Here is a 23,589-nt window from a genome sequence, read left to right as displayed (position 1 = left end):
GGGTCCATGTTGCAATTGGCTTTGCTTGACTGTTTCAAGCCAATAGGTCGGTTCACGTATTCTTGTTTATTCCATATCTTATAAATGAAAAAGCAGGTGCACCTGACTCTGATACCTTGGAGTGATGTGATGTTGGCAAGTTACCTTATCTCTGTGATCTCAATTTGTTAATCTACAAAATAGGGGTAACGAATTACCTAAATGTACAGTTACAGAGTTTCAATGACATATATGATTTCTATATGAAATCTCATGATGTTGTCTGGTACATAGTTGGCACACGGTTTCTTGTACTTTTTTTCTTTACTATTATTATTGATAATTTTTAGCAGTCCATATTTCTCTAACCTCCTGTTTGTTTATTCCAAAAATACTGAATTTCCAGAACATTAATTGAGCCACCCAATTCTGAAAAGGGTAGGTGTCCACCCTTGCCTTCATTTTTTTCAATTGAAGTATAGTTGACAGCATTACTCATTGGTGTATAGGTCTGTAATATAGTGACTCCACAATTCTGTACATTATGTTATGCTCACCGTAAGTGTGAGTCAGTCACCATAACACCAGTCACCATCAGTCACCATACAACACTATAACAATACAACTGACTATACTCCCTATGCTCTACCTTTCATCCCCATAACTTATTCATTCCATAACTGCTTATTTGTTTTTAATCATAGTCCTGCCCTCTAGCCTGCCCTCAAGGAGGCCATCGCAGATGGTGGTGGTAATGATGGTAAGCACCAGGCAGTGACAACACGGTGCAATGGCCACCATGATTGAGGGACAGAGCACTCTGTAAGTTGACAGGGGGCACACCCGATGCAAACTCAGGAGACAGTGAAGTCACAACTAAGCTGAGACCCAAAAGATGAGTAGAGATGTCAGGCAAACATGAAGAGGTGGTGTGAGGAGGGTAGAGAAGAGTCATCTGGGTAGAGAAAATTGCTATACCAAACCTGAGAGACTAGAATGTGCCTCATTCCAGAAAACAAAAAGAAGTTCATCATGGCTGGAGAGACGAGTATACGAGGGCAGATGGCCAGAGCTGGGGGGAGATATAGGCAGGGGGGCAGGTCATGCAGGGCCTCCCAAGCTTCAGTTAGGTTAGATTTAGTGTTTTATTATGAGGCAACGAGAAACAGTTATGGGGGGAAAATTAGTAGAGTTAGTGACTTTCAAATCTTAGTTGTAGGTAAGAGTTTGATGCAACAAAAGGATACAAACCAGGATAGCAGCCCCTAGGAAGAATGCTGTGTTAACCAACCACCGTTATTACTTGTATGGCATCTGGAAATCCAATCTCCTCCACCCAGCAAAATACAGACAACCATTCACCCATACCCCTTTGCATTTCCAGAGGGTCCTTCTTCCTGGAAGACAGAGGCTGGCAGGACAGAGATGAGGTCTGCAAAGAAGATAGCTAGAAGACCAGCCCCAGGCTCCAAAGACAAAATGGGTTTGAGGAGTGCAGAAATGATGGAAGGGAGACATCTCGAAATTCCGGTTGAAAGGTTTTGATAAGCTGCCAGCCAGTGACCCCGCAGAGAGTGATGTCACCCACTGCGGGCAAGTGCGTCGCGGACTCCGAGCGAAGAGCTCTGGCTGGCTCGCTGGCTGACTCATGCTGAGTCGTCCTGGTTTATGGTGCAGATGAAGCAATTCTACAGATAATTGGATCGATGTTGGTAACTTCAGCAATAAAGCTCACTTTGGGAACTGAAGGTTCCTGCATGGCTCTCCATAAATATCCTGTTAACTGTGTAAATATCCTGGACCCACTTTTACAGCTTCATTAGGGTCTTAGTCCATGGCTACTTTGATGTCCTGAGTTGTTGGGGAAATGGCAGCCATTCTTTTCTCTGACAAGTCTGCTCTGCTCAGACCTGGGATCCTGGTTCAGCCCTTCTTAGGAAAAGGGAACCTGAAGGACAAATACTACAGAGACCTCGTGGCTTATTATTATTATTATTATATTTATTTTGGTGGGAGAACACTAGACAAGAAGACAGAAGCCTGAGTACAAGGTCTGTTACTTATTACCAGGTGAACCTGATGAACCACCTTCTCTGAGTCTCTGTTTGCCCACCTGCCTCATGGAAAGTGTCACAGTTGTCTTCCCCTTCCTTCGAGTTGTCAGAAAATATCATGAAATCAAACATCACAGATTTATGGGGCACCTAAAATGTTCCAGAAATTGGGACTACCCTGAAGATATAGAATTGGATAAACCTTCATTTCACAGAAAGGTAAATAATTAAGGAAAAGTAAATGACAGGAAGAACAGGGAACTATTACAGCCCAAAGAAGGTTGCCCATCTAACCGTGCAGTGGGCTGAGAAGTCAAGGAAGGTCTCAGAAGAGGTGGCTTGTAAGTAGAGTTTCAAATCATGAGTAGGTGTTGGTCAGTGATGGTAGTGGGAAGGGTCACAATAGCATGAATAAAGGCAGAGAAAGAATGAGAAATGGTCAGAGAGACAAGTGTTCTGTTGTTTTGATAGCTCCCCTGGCTGCGCCACGAAGATGGATTGAAAGAGCAGTCAGAGGCAGGAAGTCTGACTAGGAGGCTGTTAACATGAGCAAGGAGAGATATGCCAGGAGAATAACTGGAAGGACGAAGAAAGGATCGAAGAAAGGCAGCACAGAGGAAACTAACGCATTAACTAAATAAGCCAGCATTTATTGAGGTCTTACTATGTGCCAGGCACATCAGCACTGCCTCAGCCAGTCTTGCTGAGGGTTACGGGTTCTGGAAGCTTAGAGCTCCCCCAAGGCCAGGGTACTTACCCTTTTCTTCTGACAGGGATCACACGTGGTCCAGGAGGACCAGCTGGAGAGTTCACAATCAAGAGGCATCGGCACGACACCCACACTCCGCGTCTGTCGGCTCTTGGCAAGGCTCTTATTGACTGCGTTCGACTCCAGACAGTGTGGCCTTTCACCTCTAAGGGGTCATCACGAGAGGACAGGGTCAGAAGAGAATTAAGAACACATACCGCCACCTCCCCCCCACTCCATAAACACGCATGTGCTCAACTGTGCGAGGCTATTCGTTTATCATTCAAGTATCGCCTAATTCATGCAGCAGTTACTGAACACTTGAGTGCCTTGCACTTTGGCTAGCTATGGCTGAAAGAGTACTGAACTCGGAGCAGAAGGCGGTCCGTCAGGGCGGGGACACCTTGGTCTGCTTTGTCCATCTGTGTGACTTTCACTTTTCTCATCTCTATAATGGGAGAGTCATGCCTATCTCGCAAGGCTATTTCTAGGGTTATCTAAGAAAGTACACATAAAAGCACTTTATAAACTCTAACCTGCTATAGATATACAAGAAATAAAACCACAGCTGGATCCAGGACTTTAAGCAACTTCCCCCTCATTGTGCACTTTTGCATTATGCCCTGGGAAAGGAGAGGTTGGACTGGATGGTCTTTTTCTCCTTCCTTCCTTCTTTTCTTCCTTCCTTCCTCCTTTCCTTCCCTTTCCTTTCCCTTTTTTTCTTTCTCTCTCTTTCTTTCTTCTTCTTCTTCCCTCCTTCCTTCCTCCTTTCCTTCCCTTTCTTTCTTCCTTCCCTCTCTTTTTTCTTTCTTTTCTTTCTTTCTTTCTCTCTTTCTTTCTTTTCCTCCTTTCTTCCTTTCCTTTCCTTTCTTTCTTCCTTCCCCTTCTTCCTTCCTTCTCTTTCTTTCTTTCTCTTTTCCTTCCTTCCTTCCTTCCTTCCTCTCTCTCCTTCTTTTTCTTTCTTTTCCTTCCTTCCTTCTCTCTCCTTTCTTTTCCTTCCTTCCTCCTTTCCTTTCCTTTCCCTTTCATTCTTCCTTTTTTCTTCCCTCTTTCTTCCTTTTCTTTCTTTCTTTCTTTCTTTCTTTCCCTTTTCCTTCCTTCTCTTTCCTTCTCTTTTTCTTTCTTTCTTTCTTTTCCTTCCTTCCTCCTGTCCTTCCTTCCTTCCCTCTTCTTTCTTTTCCTTCCTTCCTCCTTTCTTTTCCCTTTCTTTCTTCCTTCCTTCTTCTCTCTTTCTTCCTTCCCTCTTTCTTCCCTTTCATTCTTTCTTTCTTTCTTTCCCTTTTCCTTCCTTCCTTCCTTCTCTTTCCTTCTCTTTTTCTTTCTTTCTTTTCCTTCCTTCCTTCCTTCTCTCTTCTTTCTTCTCCTTCCTTCCTCCTTTCCTTTCCCTTTCTTCCTTCCTTCCTTCTTCTCTTTCTTCCTTCCCTTTCTTCCTTTTCTCTTTCTTTCTTTCTCTTTTCCTTCCTTCCTTCCTTCCTTCCTTCCTTCCTTCCTCTTCCTTTTCCTTTCCTCCCTCCCTTTCTTTCTTTTTCTTCCTTTCTTCTTTTTCTTTTCTTTTTGAAAGAGAGAGGAAAGGGAAGGAACAGAGAGGGAGAGAGAGACTCTTAAGCAGGCTCTATGCCCAGCACAGATCCCAATGCCCACCTTAATCTCACAACCCTGATATCATGACCTGAGCTGAAGTCAAGAGTTAGATGCTTAACCAACTGAGTCACCTGGGTGCCCTGGACTTGATGATCTTTAAGCACCCTCTCATGTTAAGAGTCCATGAAACATTTGCTGAGAACCAGCAACATTCAGGGTACTGTGCTATAGGGGACCCAGGGAAATATAGAACACAGATTCTGACTTCTGGAACTCACAGTTTGTCTTAGGATAGGAAAAGAGAGACACATCTCATGTCTTAGCTGTTTGGGACTTTATCCAGTAGGCAGCAGCATTTTTAAGTACACAGGCTCCATGGCCAGAGCTTTGCTTTGGGGGCTACAGTGTGGAGACTGGGCAGGGGTGGGGAGAGCCTGGATGTAGGACAAGCATGTAGGAGGCCCGTGTAGTGGCACTGAAGAGTGATGTGAGCCTGACCTCTGGCAGTGTCTAGGGAAGAACACATGGAGAGGTCTGGTAAATGAGACCCTGCTTGGGTGAAATAAATAGAAAGTGAGAGGAAGGGGTTAGAGAGGAAGGGGTTTGGGCTGATGCTTGTTTCCAGTGTGAGTGTGTGCATGAGAGGGGAACACAGGAGCAGAAGAGCTTGTTGGAGAAGATGCGGTTGGGGCTTGCTGAGGTCCGGGTATTCGTGGAACACCTATGTTGAGAATTCAGCAATTATTTCTCATGTGGGTTTCGTATATAAAAGAGAGATTTTCACCAGATATACAGATCGGATCGTGCAAAGCTATGGCAGAGGATAAGACTGTTCTTGAGAAGAGAGGCAGGCCAGAGATAAGTCCTTGGGGAACATCAACACCACCAGCAGACCAAGAAAGACGGGTGCCCTTCCAGTCCCGAGCATGGGTAGTGCAGAGCCGTGAGTGGGGATGTCAGTGAGGCCATGGTGGAGGGGGGAGACAGACAGTGTCACATCTGCAGAACAGTCAAGTGACAGAAGACCTGAAATATGTCTAAAAGGTAAGGCAACACTTTTTCTTGAGTTCCTGGCACTTGGTGGGACATTCAGTAAAAGGGTGAATAAAAGAACACATCAGTGAATCTGTCTAGGTGTCCCATTTCCCCCCACGTATAACATGATGGGCGTATTATGATTTTAATTTTCTTCCACCAAAAAGAGTATATAACAAGGTAAGATCCCTGGTAATCTGTGTTCCTTTTCAAGGCATCAGAGATGAGAAAGAAAACAGATTTGCTGAGCACCCAGGACTTGTCAAGACTTGTGAGAGATATTTGACCCATTGAGTTCTCACAGCAATGTGAGAAGACATTGCCACTTGTACAGATGAGCAAAATGCCCGAGAGTCACATAGCCGGTGGATGATTGTGGGGTCTGAGCTCACGGTTTGACTCGAGAGCCTCTGTATGCATTTCCCCATGCTACCCACAAAGGAACCAGGCCAGCACCCACTCCACTGTGCCCTCCTTCTCTATGCAGGGCTTCTTCCATCCCCGTGTCCAAGATTGAGTCATTAGGGAAAGCATCACATAGTTTCCACTGACTCAAATACATATACTCCAGACAAGGTCATTAACAATGCATTCTCACTTGGCAAAAGTCCTAAAAAGAGGATAATATTAACTACAGTGAAATCCATCTCCACAATTGCCCCAGAGACCAGCAAAAATCAATTGCCTAGTAAAGTTGGATCTTTAACGAAAGGTCAAAGACTCTCCTGGAAACCACAGGTGGATGCTTTAAAATGGTTACTTGAGGCAGGATGCCGCATACCAGTGGGGGAGCTCAGAATGCGCTCTTACCTACTAATCTGCCCAGGTTTGACAAACAATATTGTCTGTGATTCAGCTTCTCCTAAGTATATATTTGACAGCTCGGCAGGATACCCCTTTCCTGTTCCAATTCAGACGCCGTTAACATTGTGTTTTCAGCAACTATCAACCCAATTCTGGGCCATAGTTGAGACTGAGTAGATAAGTAATGCATAAACACACACTATTAAGCATCACAATTATTTTCCTCTCTAAGATTTCAAAGCCCGTTAATAGGCAAGACGATCGTTTACAGAAGGGACTTGGTTAAAAAGTGGCGATAGCCCCCAGATCTCTCTGTTTTGCACCCCATTTTCATTATGGAGGTGGTAGCCTAATAAAGTAATCAGCTGAATAAATTGTATGCTTGTCAGTTACACCGGTTAAGATGCGCGTGGGTTATTAGTACTACAGAATGCAAATCTGAAAGAAAGGCTGGCATTAAGTCACATCTGTACATTCCAGCCTCTGTGTAGGGATACAGCACGTTCCTTTCACGCCTGTGGATTTTTACAGAAACAAATCAGATGGACCTTTTGGCCCACTGAATTGACTCTGTCATTCAAAATGTGTTTTTTTTTTAGTATTGAACAATTGAACATGCCCAGAGAAGTAAAGAAAGTAAAATAATAAACATTCACATACTCGTGGCCTAAGACCGCCAATTACTAACATTTTGGAGTATTACCTTCAAGTCTTATTTATTTATTTATTTGAGAGAAAGTGAGAACATGAGCGGAGGAGGGGCAGAGGGAGAGGAGAGGGAGAATCTCAAGCAGACTCCGCACAGAGCCCAGAGCCCAACCCGGGGCTCCATCTCATGACTCTGAGATCACAACCTGAGCTGAAATCAAGAGTCGGATGCTCAACTGACCAGTCTAACCTAGGCACCCCTAGTCTTTTTTTTTTTTAAATAAAAAATAACCCTATACATTTTGCATCTGCATGAGATGCCAGCCCCAGTTCCATTTCCTTCTCCTCCTTTGCAGAAGAAACTGCTGTCAGGAATTTCCATGTATCCCTCGAGTCCTTTAGATATTTTTACATATGCATACGTATGCGCAACACATAGCACTGCTTTCCTCATACCATGTATATTACTGTGCAAGTTGCTGTTGCCAGCTAACACTCTAGGTCTGAGCCCAATGCCTGCAAATTCATAAAGAGAGCTAGTTCATTTCTTTTACCTAGATCTTCCATCAAAAGGCATAAATTGCATCCAATTTATTCTTTTTCTTTTTGAAGGACATTTGCATTTGATCAGCGTTTTGCAGTTGCAAACAATGCTGCAATAAACACCCTTCTCCAAGCCCTTGGAATGTATCCCTCTACATAAGGCATGGCAGGGATGCACCTTTCCTCAAGTGTACAGAAGGCTATGGCCGACATCAGGACGTATTTCACAGGTCCCTGTCTTCCTCGTCTCTTTCTAACCAGAGTCTCTGATCAAAATAAAGATGGATCCATCGAGTAAGGCAGGATTAGGTCAGCAGTAAATTGCAAGCCATCAGCTTATATAGATGGGGTGTGTCAATATATTTTGGCTTTCTGTAGAAATCCCCTGACACAACAACTTTCTTGTCACACACAGTTTGTTAGCAGCCTCATTCCCTCCGCAAATGGCATCCTTCCTCCTTGCTACAAGGGACAGCTTCTGGGTGGCAGGTTTTCAATTTCTCCTGTCTCTGTCAGTGGTGGTTGTAGTCATGAAATTTAAAGCAACATCTAAAGGCAACAAACATGTGGTCCAGCAATAGAGAAATGGCACAGGGACCCAGCAAGCCAGGGACACATTGCAGTCCGGGAGGGGATCACATGTGTGACAGGCAGGACAGAGCAGGGATACCCAGGAGCCCCAGAGCCAGAAAAAAAACTTGGATGTGAATCCATATTCTGTTCCAGATGAAGTGAGTAGCCTTGTGAATTACACTATAGCCCCGTCTTGGCTTCCGTCTCTGTAGAACCGTAAACAATAGGACTTACCTCAAATATAAATAGTTGCGGGGGGTTAGAACTAATGCTTCTAAGCGCCTGGCCCAGAGGGGCAATAAATCAACCACCGGTCTTCTGACAATGTATGATTCCATCTGACTTGATTATAAGAACTAAAGACAAAAAACTTCCTCAGCTAACAGGAGGGAGCTCTCAGCTTCTCCTGCTCCAGAGCTGAAGGCTCTTCTTCCGCTGCAAGCGTGGAATTCGAATCCATGCTGTGCTCGGGACATCCCAGGGGAAATCCTGGGGAGACGCCGGAACACCAAACCTGGATCCAGGCATGGGTTTGAGACTGATGAGACCTGAGGGTGTCTCTTCTTCTCTTTGAGGCTATTTTGCTATTCTACATAGTGTGGATAGAGATTAACACCCATCTCCGGACAGGGCTGGAGGATTGAACAAGGTGTTGTACTTACCCACTCCTACCTCCACTTCTTTCATCAGAGTGAACTTTTAATACATAAATACGATGGTGTTGCTCCTTGGCTTAGAACACTTCAATGGCTCCCCATTGCCTAGAGGGTAAGGTTCAAGCTCCTGGGATGGCACCCCAGGGCTCTTCAGTGCCTCCCTGCTCTGATCCTGCTTTACTCCCACTTGACCCTGTCTTTGCAGCACCCACTTTGGCCTGTGCTCAAGGCCTCCTGAAATAGACTCAAAGCTTCAGGAACACACCAAGTTTCTCTTACTTCTGTGCCTTTGTCTATGGTGATTCCTCCGTCCGGAACATCCTTCATCCCCTTGGCCATTTGGCAAACACCTATTCCTATAGAAAGATTCAGCTCAAACACCATCTCTTCTAGAAGCCTTTCCAGGCCCCCTGCATGCCCAGTAGAGCTGGTCACTCCCTCTCTTGCTTCCCACCTGTCCCTGTTTCATCTCTTGCAACAGTACACACAGTGTGTGCTCACAGCTTGGCTTTCTTCATGGGAACACGAACTCTGTGTCTGACTCATCTCTATCCTCAGAGCCTGACAAGGAGCCTTGTGAAGGCGTCACTGCTATCCAAAGGGTTGCTACGAGCCCCTTACACCCTGCATTCCAGACACAGTTCCATGGGTCTTTTTTCCTACTCTGCATATACATAGCATGTGCACATAAGGCAGGCGTTGGCAGCTTGGTTCTTCTTGGGGCCGAGTTGAGATTCTTGATAATCTTGATAATCATAATATTATCAATTTGTTGAATACCCAGTGTGTAGTGAACACGCACCATCCTGGTATCAGGGGTGGTGCCCAGTGACAGCTGGGGGCTCAATAGAGCCCCGGTACCCATTGGGTATTGGGAAGTTGTACTTAGACAACATTTATGGAATGAAAAAAGGAATGGCCTAAGAGTCCTTCTTCCCAGACGGTTGCTCGCAAAGTGACCTGGGATACCTGAGTGTTTCAGCATTTGTGGTAGGGGAGGACCCTACCATGAGGTAGGGGAGCATTCTGTATGGGGAGGACCCCCCTGCCCCATGGCCAGGTCACTGGCGCTTTCTTCACTGGAGCCCAAGTCTGAGCTTTCACTCAGATATTTTCTTTAGCCTGTTTTATATCCTACTAACAATACAAAAATTGATGAAATAAATCCATTAGCATTTATCTGCTGGGAACATACCGAGTGTGTGTGTGTGTGTGTGTGTGGCTGTGTGTGTACGTGTGTGTGTGTGTGAGAGAGAGAGAGAGAGAGAGAGCCTGACAACACCTGAGAGCCCAAAGAATTTGGGTTGATGAGCAGGTACAGTGGATCCCTCTCATAAATTAAAATCATTGACATGAATTGGCTCTTTTTTCCATACATAACAAACCTTCTTTTGCATAAAGAGTCACACCAGGCCTTTGTTCAGAGCACAGAACAAGTGTCCCATTCTTCTCAGCGTGACAAAACACATTTAAACATGTCAGTTTCTTGTGGGAACGTTTGTTGAAGTCAGATGTTTGGTTCCACAATAATCTGAAGACAGTTGTTGATCTTCGTTTATCAAATGCACGCAAATTGCTTCAAGAGCTCTTCCTTATTCCATAGGCCCACAACAAAGAGGCGGTCAGCATGATACTCCCTGTCACATTACTGATTGGGGAATCATTTGTAACCACCACTTACCTGGAGCCAGGCAAACTGACAGCACCCAGAGCAGCACAGAGAAGAACCAGCTCTGCCAGGGCCCTCCACGCCTGCGGCCCAGATGTCTTCATTTTCAGTCTGGGACCGAGCTCCCCTGGGACTCCTGGGTTCATGAAAGGTCTGCACAGGGAGCACTGCCGTCAGCTTCTGTCCCCATAGAGCAAACAGTTCAGCAAAGTCAACAGAAAGCCAGCAGTGACCGGGAAATGCCTTAGACTTTGCACGGATGGGTACTTACCTCCGACTCTGGGCACCAGGGGGAACAGTGGAAAATTCTAAGTGGGGATCAGCCAAGAGAACAGGCTGTTTAGTGAAGGCAATGGGCTTGAGGTCCAGAATGCTGGGTTCATTCAATCCTTTCTCTGCCACTTGCTTGCTTTGTCCCCTTGGGCAAGTCACTTTACCCCCACGCCTCAGTTTCCTCACTTGCAAAGTGGGTAGGTTTAAGTAAAGTAACCGAAGTGAGCAGAACAGGCCCTTGTTAAACCCTCAGGGATGTGAGCTCTAACTGCGAAGTGGAAGGCAGGGTCAGAAGGCCAGCCAAGCCCACAGGAGGCTGTAAGAGCTCTAGAACCTGTCTGCCTCAGTTGCAACGGTCTCTGTGTGTTTCGCTAGCTGTGTGAGCTGTGCATGGCCAATCATTAACCTCTCTGAGCCCGACTTAACCTCATCTATAAAACGAGAATAATAATAGTACCCAACTCACAAGGTTGTTGCAGAGACTAAATAAATCTTAATCTTTACAACACTTTGAACAGTGCCTGGCACATTCTTGGTGCCTTCTCTATGAGCCAACTGGTATTTTTATTGACTGTCTCTGATTCCAAGTAGGCATTCTAAAAATGATAACTGGAAGAGCATAATCATCCAAATACGTGTGTTGTTATTACATAACCTACATGGAGCTTGACTATAATTAGGGGGAAACAGAGCTTCCCTGAGCTCGTTGGGAAGTGCCATAGATGACTGGTACTGGTCGACTTTACCCACGTCTCCCATATTTGCTAGGAGCCCTACACAAGCCAGTCAGTAGCAACCTGGAGAGAGTTCCATCCACACCACGCCCCTTCACCGATCACCTCTCCCACATTACGGGTCAGGGGGCCTCACTGTCTTCCCTCTAAGGTTGAACACTGCAAAGACAGGTGCCACTCCTGTATGGTGAACCAACGTTTGCCTTGAGCCTCAATGGATGTTTCACCTCGGACTCTTTATTATTCTGAAGAGTGCGCCAATTACCCTGTACTTTCTATGTGGCCTCCCCCATAAGTGGGATTAAAGGAAAACGTCTCCCAGGGCTCTCTTGCAAATGGTCTAATCCAAGCAAAAGGGCACCGCAATACCTCCAGAAATGACTCCCAGAGGCCCCGTGACCCCATGTCGGATGGGTGTCTTCAGGTTTTCAGCTCCAGCGTGAACCCAAGGTCAGGAGCACCTCTCAGCTAGACACCTGCCCTGCGGGTGGTGAGGAGCACAGGCATGGGCGGGCGGGGTGGGGAGCAGCCCAGCACACACTTGGAGGCAATGTGCAAATGACCAAGCTCTTGAACACAGCTCCCTGAAAACCATCCCTGACTCCTCAGAATCAACAGATTAAAGTCCAAACAGCACTGACTGAGCTGGCATTTACGAAACCAATCCGCAGCCCATGAAGGACTGGATAAACATGGTGGGTGACCCACCTGTTGCCGCTAATGCTGCAGGTGTAGACGAGGGCACTCGGGATGGGCCAGACAGCAGGCAGCTTGAGTGTGGGCTGGGAGAAAGACTGCACTTGTCTCCTTACACAAGCTACGCAATTTCTCTAAGACTGTCCTCTAATCTGAAAAATGGGGATAATAATTCATGAGTATCTGTTTCATAAGGATTTCAGGTTTGAATATATAAAGCCTTAAGCCTTTCGCCTGCCTCCTGACACAGGCTGGTGTACTCAAGAGGACCAGCCTGCTGCCCCTCCTGCCACATCTACCCAAGGAGCCCGGCTGGGGCTGGAAAAGCAGATGAGGAAGAGCAGTGAGGGGATGGACGCAAAGCCACAGAGGGTGGCCATGCCTTCCCGTTAATTGGGTCCAGAACACAGAACACAAACCCTGCTGTCAGACCCTCCTGGGCACATCCCAGTTATCATTACCCCAAGCACCAGGCACTATCTCCCTGTTGTCCCAAAGGATGCAGCGACCTGAACTTTGCCGCAATTGATTGTGGTAGTTAATCATTGGTAAACAAGCAGAAAATTGCATTTAAAGAAAGATCCATGTCCTCTCCTGTGCCTGCCTTCATTTAAGAGAAACCACATCCTTATAAGATAAGGCTTCCCTTGCACTCCTCAACCTATTGGGCTCGTAGAGGAACCTGCAAGTCGTAGAGAGCAGTTACTTGAATGACTTAGGTGCTCTCTTGCCAGACTTTTTTGTGCATACTGTTTCTTCCACCTGGAACGGGTGCCACCTGGCTAAACAGGACTCATTACTTATGTTTCATACTAATGTCACTTTCTCAAGAATGCCTTCCCAAGTGACTCTGCTAGGGTTCTCTGGTTATTGGCTGACTCCAGTTGGTCTCGGGGCATTCCAACCTCATGGCGCCCCCTGGTGGTTTCAGGTGTGGCTCACCTGCCGTCAGGCCAGGAGAACAGTGGCCTCAGGTCTCAATGACAAAATGTGTTCTTCATGGGCAGTTCTTAGAATCTAACAGTTTTCCCCATATATCATCTTGTTTGAGCTTGACAATAAGCTAAAAACTAAGGGTCATCTTTCATGTCTCCGAGATGGGGTTCCATAACTGATTCCAAGGTTGGTAAGTAGCAAATCTATGGCATATACAATTTTTTTCCCCCTGATTCCCAAATTCTTCTGTTTGTAATTCCAAGGCTTTTTTCTCCTCTTAGGAGGTTCCAGGATGGATTCAGGCCCAGCACGATGGCCACAACTCACCACTCTCTGGCCATAGCTCTCTTCTCTGAGCAAGAGAGAGCTTTCAAAAATGATTATGAGGAAAAAATCCACAGTTTTAGGTCTATGGATCCACTAACAGGACATCACTTTTTTCAGTCTTTGATAACTAATTTCCTATCCTCCATTTCCATCATCAACTCCACATGTTTTAAGTTTTGTCATGGCAGTATTCTACCCCCACAGCCCAGTACCCATTTTTGTATTAGTTAGCTTTTGCTGCATGACAAGTAATCCTAACTTAGTACCATAAAACAATGGTCATTTACTAGTTCCAAATTCTTTGGGTCATCAAGTAGGTCTGGGCTAAGCTGGCTGGTTCTGCTGGTCTTGCTGGGTTCACTCATGCAACCTCAGCCAGCTGGTGTGTTGGCAGGGGGCTGGCCTGACACAGGATGGCCTTACCTGCTTGAGGATTCCTCCATTCTGTTTACCAGTGCTGGCTGTTGACTTACATGATGGGGTCAAGGAGCCACAGATCTCCAGATAGACTAACTCAGCCTTCTTCATGGTGATCTCATGGTTCCAAAGAGCAGCAAGAAAGGACAGACGCCAAGGCAGTGACTTGGGAGCTTCTGCTTGAATTCTGTTTCTTAATGTCCCATTCACCAAAGTGATGACCAAATCCACACTCAAGAGACAGAGACAAAGATCATACCTGTTGATAGAAGGAAGAGCAGAGTCACTTTGCAGTGACAAGCCTGGAAGGAATTTGTGGCTATTTTGCAGTCTGCCACAGACAGGTGACTTTCACACAAAAGCTGTTAAAAGCCGATGTGCCGGGGCGCCTGGGTGACTCAGTGGGTTAAGCTGCTGCCTTTGGCTCAGGTCATGATCTCAGGGTCCTGGGATCGAGTCCCACATTGGGCTCTCTGCTCAGCAGGGAGCCTGCTTCCCTTCCTCTCTTTCTGCCTGCCTCTCTGCCTACTTGTGATCTCTCTCTGTCAAATAAATAAATAAAATCTTAAAAAAAAAAAAAAGCCAATGTGCCTTCTTCATTTCTCTCTTCTCCTGTCCTTGTGATTTGGAAGCATGTGTTGAGGTGAGTGTCTTATGGTGGAGGGAGCTGGACGGAGAGGAGCCCCTGCTGCCTCACAGAGAACTTTAGGACTGAGGATTAAACTTTTCTTGTGTTACGTCAATGATGTTGTGTGGTTTGTATGTTACTGCAGCAATAGCTACCCTATTCTGACTGACACTACTCCTCTGTTTCACCAAATTTGGTGGGCATGTACATTTTCTGAGGAAAAAAGTCCACAGGTCTCCTCAGATTAAAAAACAAACAAACAAACAAAAAATCCGAGATTCTAAAGAAGTAAAAATGAGACAAAAAGGCAAAATTCCCTCAAGAGACGTAACTTTTTCAGCTCCCAGAATCATGTGTTCCCTTTGGAGGGAGTGTGGAGCAGTTGCAAGTGTCGGAGGCATCAGCCAGACCTAGATTAGCATTTCATTTCTCCCATTTATGAGTTTATATCCTGGACAAATCCCTTAAGCCCTCCGAGCTGTAGTTTCCCTAGTTTAAAATGCAGGCTTGTTGAAATAATGCTTCAATAATCATTTATTGCAAGCCTACTACATGTCAGGCACAATGCTAGGTGCCCGGGTAGAAAGATGAATATGTAATAAACCTTCCCCGTAAGAGCTGACAGCGTGGCGAGAGAAACAGACACAGTAATACATCAGGATGGCACAGTGCGATGAAAGTGGTGCTCGAGCCCCGCGTGTATAACATGGGCACAAATGTGTGCATGTAGGGACGTGGGACAGTGTGTGTGGATGAGTGTGTGCATGTGTGTGCATGTGAGTGTGGGGGCGTGCATGTGCATGGTCAGAGGGAAAGACTTCTCAGAGCGATGTTTGAGCTGGCCCTTCAGGGGTGAGGACGAGTCAGCAAACCAAAGGAAGGCACTTCCTCTCCCAGGGAGAAGGGACAGCAAATTCAAGACACAAGCGTTCAGGGAACCGTCTGCCACATGGTGTCGTGGGAGCACAGAGCTCAGCCTGAGCGGCAGGAGGCGATGGGACTGGAGGCCGGCAGGAGTCAGGGCACAGAGGGCCACATGGGCAGTGCTAATGATACGAATTTGTATCCTAAGTGCCCAGGGAAGCTACTGAAGGGTTCTGGGAGGGGAGGGAAGGGGACAGTTCTCTTTGGGAGGAAGATTACTCTTGCTTCTTGCTGCGGTGCAGAGGATGGATCTCAGGGAGGGAACTGGCCCAGAGAGCCTGGCTGGGAGGTGGTTCCGACCATCTGCTGAGGGAGCTGGGGGCTGACCCCGGGCAACAGCAGCCGTCAGAGAGGAGGGCATGCATCTAATGTCTGCATTCTGCTGTCCAGAGAAGTAAATTACATGCTATTTGTAAAGGGCTTTGTGGACAGTGCTGCTTGGCATGGGTGGGGTCATTATGACTGAGATAATGGTTCTGTGTTAAGGAAGGCCTATAAAGTCCCCAGGGCTGAGCCTGGCAGCTGCTCACAGGCACACGGCTCCCATGCCACCCATTTCCTTCTTTGTCACTCAGGGTCCTGTGGATTAAAGTGCCTTCCAGGTTCACCTTCCCTGGTCCCCTGGGGGTGTCCTACTGTTCCAGAGTCCTAGTCAGTGTCTGGGATCCCCTGATCTATGGGATTTTCACTAGCAGGCTTTTCCTTAGGCCCTGGGAGCCTGATTTCAAAGAGCCCATGGCAGAATTGCTGTGATGACAGCCTCCCTGGAGGAGGCTATGTGCACTGGTGCTCCTCCCCCAGGACAGGGTATGGGCACTGCTGCAGTTCAAAACTGGGCCAGAAAGAAGGTGGGCAGGTTGCACAGGCAGCAAGGTCTCTGGAGGACTAAGTGGGGAAAAATAACCCAAAGGAGAAAGGAAGACCTTTATTTCCAAAGGGGAGGAATAAGAAGGGGAAAAAAAAAAGAGCCAGCAAAATGAATGAAGAGTCTCCTTGTTTTGTGGCAAAGGGAATAACAGTTCTGGGGTCCCTGCCCCTTCCTACAAGGCACCCCTGGTGATTTGAGTTGGCACTGTGACGAAAGTCATGTGGAATACAGGGAGAAGTGAAGCGAGATGTGCCCTTACTCCTTCCCCTGTGCCATCTGACCCTCTCTTCCCTGAGTCTGCCTGCTGAATGGGGACTCCATGGTGACCTTGGAAGCTGGCATCCAGAGGGCAGAGCAGCTGGCATCCTGGGCTCCTGCGTCACCATGTGGAGCCAAGTCCTTTGCACTCCCTGCTTGGTACAACACGCCTCCATGAGAATTAGACTTCTGCGTTCCAGCTGCGGACATTCCAGCGTCTCCCTGTGATGGCGGCTAGCACTATCTACACGGATACACCCTCCTCACCATCTTCATTCCCTACTCCAAGGAATGGGCCAGCACTCGCTGGAGGAGTCGGGGCTCCAGACAGTCGTCCAAGCAGCCCACAGTATGATACAGCACTAGTGGGAGCAGAGAGATGGCATCCTCTTAGCAGGAGAGGCTCATGGTCTCTTCCAGGGTCTTGTGTGTCCTTTGTGTTGACAGATGTGGGAATTCTATGCCCTCTATCATGTGTATCTTTCTACACAAGTATGGATATGTATTTCTGCACAGAGATGTGCAGTTGCCATGTTTCTCCTGTCGTACAGGTATATGCATATAGCATACGGTCTGAAGTTCAGATACAGACTTCTGTCTAGCTGTAAGTCGGGAGGCACAGATACAGGACACTAAGTATGCAGCACGCAGTTCATGACAAGGAAGAAAGAGTACCAAGAACAGCTGAGCAGCACCGAGGATGATGGCCAGCACTGTGAAGAGAGGTCGGCAGAAGAAGCCGGCAGTGTGCTCCTAGGTGAGGGAGGGCCAGCATGCTGTGAGAAGTGATTTTGCAGGCTTTGTCTCCATCATTTGGGAGGCTCTTGCCAAATACAACTGGGAAGACCAGGGAGAGAGCCCTTTAAGTGCCATTTGATTTGGGGCTGGTGACTGAGGGCCTAGAGTGGGCATGTTCCTTGGCTCCCGGTCACTGACCAGGGTGCTGATCAGAGAGGACCCCCCCCCCCCCTCAGTATGTGTGAGGAGAGGGATAAAGAAGACACCACAGAAGACAGGGGAGCCATGACAGTGGTGAAAATCATACTCTTAGTAGAGTTCCCAAACTGGGGAAAGCTTTCCGGCATGGACCATGAAGCCACAGTGGGCAAGGTGGGTGAGTGACAGGTCACCTGTGGTTCCCAGGGTCTATCCATCATTACCTGTTTATTATTGGAGCACAGCACATCATGTTTTCTCGTAAACACTTTTTTGGTTCCCGCCATCTTAGGATCTTTTACTGACCTCACGTCACTCATTGGTCTCATTGGCCTCATTGGCACAGGCAAGGAAACATCTCGAGTTCAACTCGGAGCAGCCCATTTCTATAAATGTCATGATATTCAAGTGCAGGCGATTCTTTAAAAATAAAATGAGTGCTCATTTTCTGCGTCAGATGTTTCCAGGAATGCTAGAAAATGGGATTCCACCTGGCAATGTGCCAGGCAACTAATTACCTGGGAGACTTTGGACAACCTGATGGATTATGTAGTTGCATTGATATTATGGATTAACTGTGGCAAATAGGACACTTCAGCCACCCCGCTCATCTGTTCATTCACTCCCTAGTGGGTCACGCACAAACTCCTCGGCCCGGTGAATGAATGACTTCTCAATCTCTATGCCTCGGTTACTCTGGACTTCACACCGATACCAGTATTCACTCGGATGTCTAGATTTTCACTGCCGACCGTGCCCAAGTGAGAGACGCAAAGGTACATACAGCTCTTGGCTCCCCGCTCTCATGCAGCTTCCGGTTTCATTGAAGAAATACGCACAAGGAGTCATGCCTCCACCTATAATGATGACTTGAGTAACCTGAAGTCGTAAAGGAGACTTTCCTGATGACATTGTGGGGATGGGGGCTGGGGATGAAGGGAAGGAACTCTGGGAAATTCCCTTGCACTTGGAAGCCCTAAACCAAAGGGGGGAGTGAGGGCACTGTCAGACTTCTGAGTTGCTGAAGTGACACAGGGTCACAGGGCATTTCTGCTCTCTGGTATCGCCACACAAAACAACTCCAATACTCGTGGCTGAAAATATCAGTTACTTTACTGGACTCCAGGGCAAGAAGTTGAAGGCGGCACAACAGGGGTGGTGGCGATGACCACTCAGATGTTTGGTGACTCAGCTGGGAAGCTGGACAGCTCAGGGCTGGCTGGGTCAGGGTGACTGTGCCCTTGGTCCTCCTCAGGGCCTCTGCCTACCTAGGCGGCTACTCAGCAAGGCCTCTCCACCACCTGGCTGGACCTCTTCCGTGGCAGCTCAAGGTTCCCAAGGGCATAAAAGCAGAAGCTTCCAGACCTTCTTGAGGCTTTAGCCTGGAGCTGGGTGTGACGCTGTGTGACGCTGCTTCCATCACATTCTACTGGTTAAAGTGAGCCACAGGACTAGCCCAGATTCAGTGTGGGGAGCTGTACACGGGTATGAATACAGGGAGGTGTGGTTGATTGGGAACCATTTTGGAGACCAGGTACCATATTCAGGAAGTGACATTGTTTAATGAGGTTGGTTTTGGGGGCATCTGGATGGGTCAGTCAGTTAAGCATCTGCCTTCAGCTCAAGTCAGGATCCCAGGGTCCTAAGATCAAGTCCTGCATCGGGCTCCTGCCCAGCACAGAGTCTGCTTCTCCCTCTCCCACTGCTTTTCTCTCTCTCTCTCTCTCTCTCAAATAAATAAAATCTTTAAAAAAATGAGTTGTTGTTTTTTTTTTTAAACAGAAGTCTTAATGAGGAAGAGCCTCTTTCTCCCCCAAGAGTCTGGAAGTACCTTTCTTTAACTACTGCTGCTGGAAAAAAAATAGAGCTCCTAGAAATAGGCAGCTTTTGAACCAAGATCTAAATACACTAGTGTAACAACACCCACAGGGAAACACCGTCTCCAGTCTCATTTGGGATCAGGACTTACGCTGGCTTTTGAGAATTGGCAGGTGTAAAGGCCAAGATATTCCTTCAAAGGGTTTAAGGACCCCAATCCATGGAAATGATGCCAATCCTGAGACAGAGCATGGGGGAGAAGAGCAGGGACATTCAGAAGTGAATCAACAGATTAAAAGTAAATCAAAGCAGGAGACCTGGTCCTCCCTGGACAGAGACTGGACCCCTAGCTGAGGAAGATGTCTGTTCCATCATCAAAACCCCAGCCTAGCATCCCCATAGTCTTTTCTACATATTTTCACTGAACTGTGTAGCTGACAAGACATGGGATCCTGGGCTCCCGTTCTATCATGTTAAGAGCAGAGAATGTGGAAATTCCGCCTCTTCTCCTCACCGGGTAAGTGGCCTTGTGTCAAGCTACCTCCCTTTTCTGCCAAGGTGCTTATTAGCACAGCGCCACAAAGAACAGGATTTTGATAAATGTTAACTCTTACTATCATTACTGCTAGCATTCATATTGTTAATTTCATAATTTCCAATTTATGTATCTTCCCAGCTAGATATTTGACTTGGATGGGCCACCATATCTGCCCAAGATTTTGGCACACGGAGGGGCAAAAGCAGAGTAGCAGCCCTCTTTTCAGAAGGGACCAGGAATACCTGTCAACGTACAGCCGGCATGGAACCTTGCGGTGTTTACGGAACAGGAAAAGCCTGGCCTTGCGAGCTCGGCGGCCTGCACGGGGCTGATAAACACCAGGGTTGATGTCAAGGCTGAATCATCTGGGTATCTAAGTCATACCGGCTCACTAACCCAACACATTTTTTTTTAATGTTGGTTTGATGTACAAACAAGATATTTTAGGAATCCTATGTGAATGTAGATAGACGGCTTTGATTATGATTCCAGATACTGCTTTGCAAGTTTCTATGCATCCTGAGTACATGAGTCTGTTAGCTCCGGACCCACATTTGAATAGCTATATTCCCTGAGGTGTGTGACTGTCCCTCCTCAGACGTTCCCAGGACCCCAGCTGTTGACGTCACAGTCCCAACACATGAGCCAGGGGTGGGGGCATTCCCCATCTCCTGAGAAGGGCCCCGTGGGGCAGTGGGAGGCACAGACTCTGCAAGAGACCTGCATGGGGCAAAAGTGGGGCATCGGGGGTCTTGGTCTACTTGGGCTGCTCAAACCAAGATACCACAGGCTGGGCGGTGAAGAAAAAACAGAAATTTCTTTCTCCCGGTTCTGGAGGCTGGAAGTCTGAGATCAAGTGTTAGCAGGCTCAGTGTCTGATGGGGGCCTCCTTCTTGGATCATATGCCGCCCTTTTCCAGCTTCATGGGTCCTCACATGATGAAAGGATGAGGGAACACTCGGCGGTCTCCTTTGTAAGGGCACTAATTGCATTCCAGAAGGCTCCACCTTCATGACCTCATCATGCCCCAAAGGCTTCAGCTCCAAGTACCAACACACTGAGGATTAGCTTTCAGCGTATTACTTTTTTGGGGGGGATGGGGGCACGGACGTTCAGTCTATGGCAGTGGACTTCGGCACCTACTAGCTATGCTTCTTCCCTTCAGTTTTTTTGTCTGGAAAATAGGGCTAATTGTATTTCCCTCATAGGGCCCTTCTGAAGGTGAATGAGTTAACATTATGTAGAACATTTAGAACAATTCATGGCATGTGATGAGTACCTTTTATATGTATTAGTCATTATTATTATTCAGCTTCTACATCAAGTGTAGGGGTTTACCCCAGTCCCCAGGCCTCCCCTATATGGACCCTGACGTTGAACTCCAAGGACTTCCCTGGAGACGTGTGAAAGGGACAGCGAGGGGACCCTTTCCAGATGTGGATTTCCATTCAATGCCTAGAGGCCAGCCCCAGATTTGAGATTCTTCTATGAGGCAGAGCAGAGGGGGAGGGAAAGTCCTGGGATCTGCACTAGAGAATGGGACTCGGGACTCATTCCTGCCACTTGCATGCCCCCGTGCATGTCGCTTTTTAGTCTCAGGTTCTCAGCTGCACAGTATGTATGAAACGTGCTATGGACAGGACGCCTGGGTTGTGCAGATCCAGGCAGACTCACCGAGGTGGGGCAAACCTGTCCAGGCATTTGAGCCAGAGTCCCCTGGATTCCCTTAGAAACTTGAAAGCAGGTGAGGTCTAGAGCCCAGCTACTAGATATGGGGCCCAGGGGACACAAAGCCATAAAGAGGCTGGCCACCAGCTGTCTTGTGTTCACAGGCTTGCAGAGCAAGTGCCTTAGTTGTCTTGTATCCCTACCTCCAATAGCTTGTGTCCCCAGAGGCTGGGAGGACAGCCGGCAAGTGGGTTAAGGGTTAGTAAGCGAGCCCCCAAGTCTGCCCTGTCCTTCCCATGCAGTCCTCGGTCGCAGGGCTCCTTCTGAAGCCCTCGAGAATCATCCCAGGCCTCTCCAATCTGCTCTGAACCTCTGCTCTTTTTGGCGTCTATTCCGGTTACTTCCACTGCCCATGAACACGTGAGCTTTGCTGTCCCTTTGCTGAGAGGTCAGTTCTGCCCCGGTATGAAGCCCAGTCACAGCACTTGCTTCGTTCAGAGGATCTGTACTCTTGAGAAGCAGTGCCAAAGAGTGGGCAAAGGGTGGACGTTGGAGGCACAACGGTCTCAGCTGGAATCTCAGATCTGTCACTCATTGGTTACGTGGCTGTGGACAGCTTTCCTTACCTCTCTGGCCCTCTCCATCATAAAGCAGAGAGGACAGTACTTGTACGGGGGTTGAAAGGATTGAGGCAATCTGAGTAAATTTCCTTTGCAGTGTTTGACGCGCAGGAGGCATTCAGTGCGCGCTGCTGCTGTTCCTACCAGAACCGTTACTAAATTATCATCCACAACGACCAATCCATGACCAGGACGGTGAGAGGGGGCTCACGCAGATGCGGAATCCTACAGCCACGCAGGTCAATCAACAGGTCACCCTGTCCTAGGGTACCCCGGGTCCAGACTTGGATCGGCGACTCAGCCAAATCTCGGACTAGACAGAAAACCTGACCACAGCACTCACCACAGAACTCTGTCTTTCCTTCGATCTCCAGGCATCCCTTTGCAGCTGGGCAGGAAGAAGAAACCCTCTGGAGAGAACTTGCTGCTTTGAGTTTCTGGCCATGGACCTGAATCCCACAGGTGTCCAGGAAGAGCGCCGCTGTCCTCTAAATACTGAATAAGAACGATAGCGATAATGACATCAAAGCGTCAGGATAATCACAGCAGGTTTCAAAAACTGGGCTTCACAGCGACCACGAGAAGGTGTAATCACATGGTCCCCACGGGGCTTCTCAGGCTGTCATTTTTCCCAAGCGGCTCTGACCCAGTTGCAGAAAAACGAACTCTGCAGAACTTTGGGAGAAGGAAAAGCACCCCCTCTCCCCCAATCCCCTCAGGGCTCCGCCTTCCGGAAGGCCAGTCTGAGGCTCGGGTTGCCAGGAGGGCGCTAGAGTAAGGGAGGCAGGGGCTACGGCCAGGCCAAGGCTGTCTTGCCAGATTTCTTGTCAATACCTGTTGACATTTCTCTGAGTAATCGTTCCTGGCGCCTCGGGTATATTTCCTCCTATCACCGGATGGATTACCGGGGCTCTATTGATTTTGTGGTTTCATGTGTGAAAGATCTAATCTTAATCCTCCGTTGTTCATTTTCCTTAACCTTTTAATAACATGATAGGGAGGCAACCCATCAGAATGGAAATTGTTTCTTCTGCATGTTGTCATATATGCCTCGGACTGCTTTATTGTATGGGAGCAGCCATATTTTTTTGAAATAATAATAATAATGGTAAAATGTGTATGGTGTATTGCAGTTTACAAAGCACTTTCCCATATCAACTCATTTAATTCCGACAGCAGTCCTGATAGGTAGGAGTTATTGTATTTATTTTGATTTATTTGTTCTGTGAGTCTTTCCACCACATGAATTTTTATTATTACCCACTGTGTCACAGATGAGGAACCTGCATTGCTCAAGGTCACACCACTCTTAAAAATAAGGTTTGGAGTCAGGGGCCTCTGTACTCAAATCCTGACGCGGCCGAGTTGCTCACTGGGTAACTTTGGCTGAGGGTTTTGTTGTGTTTCTTTTTATTAAAAACATTTTTTAAATTAACAAATAATGTATTATTAGCCCCAGGGGCACAGGTCTGTGAATTGCCAAGTTTACACACTTCACAGCACTCACCATTGGCTGAGGGTTTTAAGCAAGCCGTGGCCCATTCCTTTCTTCACAAACAAAACAGAGATGATGAAACCTTCCTGGGACTTTGTAAGGATTAAAGATGCTGTGGGTAAACCACTTGCATAGCACCTGACACATAGCAGAAGATCAATAC

The 23,589-nt window shown here is 47.4% G+C and overlaps 1 protein-coding gene across 1 annotated transcript in view; it reads right to left on the bottom strand.

Annotated features, from left to right (window-relative positions):
- The window catches only part of C8B (complement C8 beta chain), a 43,147-nt gene extending 32,236 nt beyond the window's left edge, over positions 1–10,911 (bottom strand). The window contains exons 1-3 of the mRNA XM_047728418.1: positions 10,562–10,911; positions 10,303–10,470; positions 2,791–2,947 (exon numbers count right to left, since the gene is read on the bottom strand). Coding sequence (XP_047584374.1) covers positions 2,791–2,947; positions 10,303–10,436 — 291 coding nt within the window. The 5' untranslated portion in view covers positions 10,437–10,470; positions 10,562–10,911. The remainder of the gene's footprint in view (positions 1–2,790; positions 2,948–10,302; positions 10,471–10,561) is intronic.
- Between the last annotated feature and the right edge of the window lie 12,678 nt (positions 10,912–23,589).

The sequence above is a fragment of the Lutra lutra genome, chromosome 4 (assembly GCF_902655055.1).
Source record: "Lutra lutra chromosome 4, mLutLut1.2, whole genome shotgun sequence".
NCBI lineage: Eukaryota > Metazoa > Chordata > Mammalia > Carnivora > Mustelidae > Lutra > Lutra lutra.
This window is presented reverse-complemented; position numbering and strand designations above follow the sequence as displayed.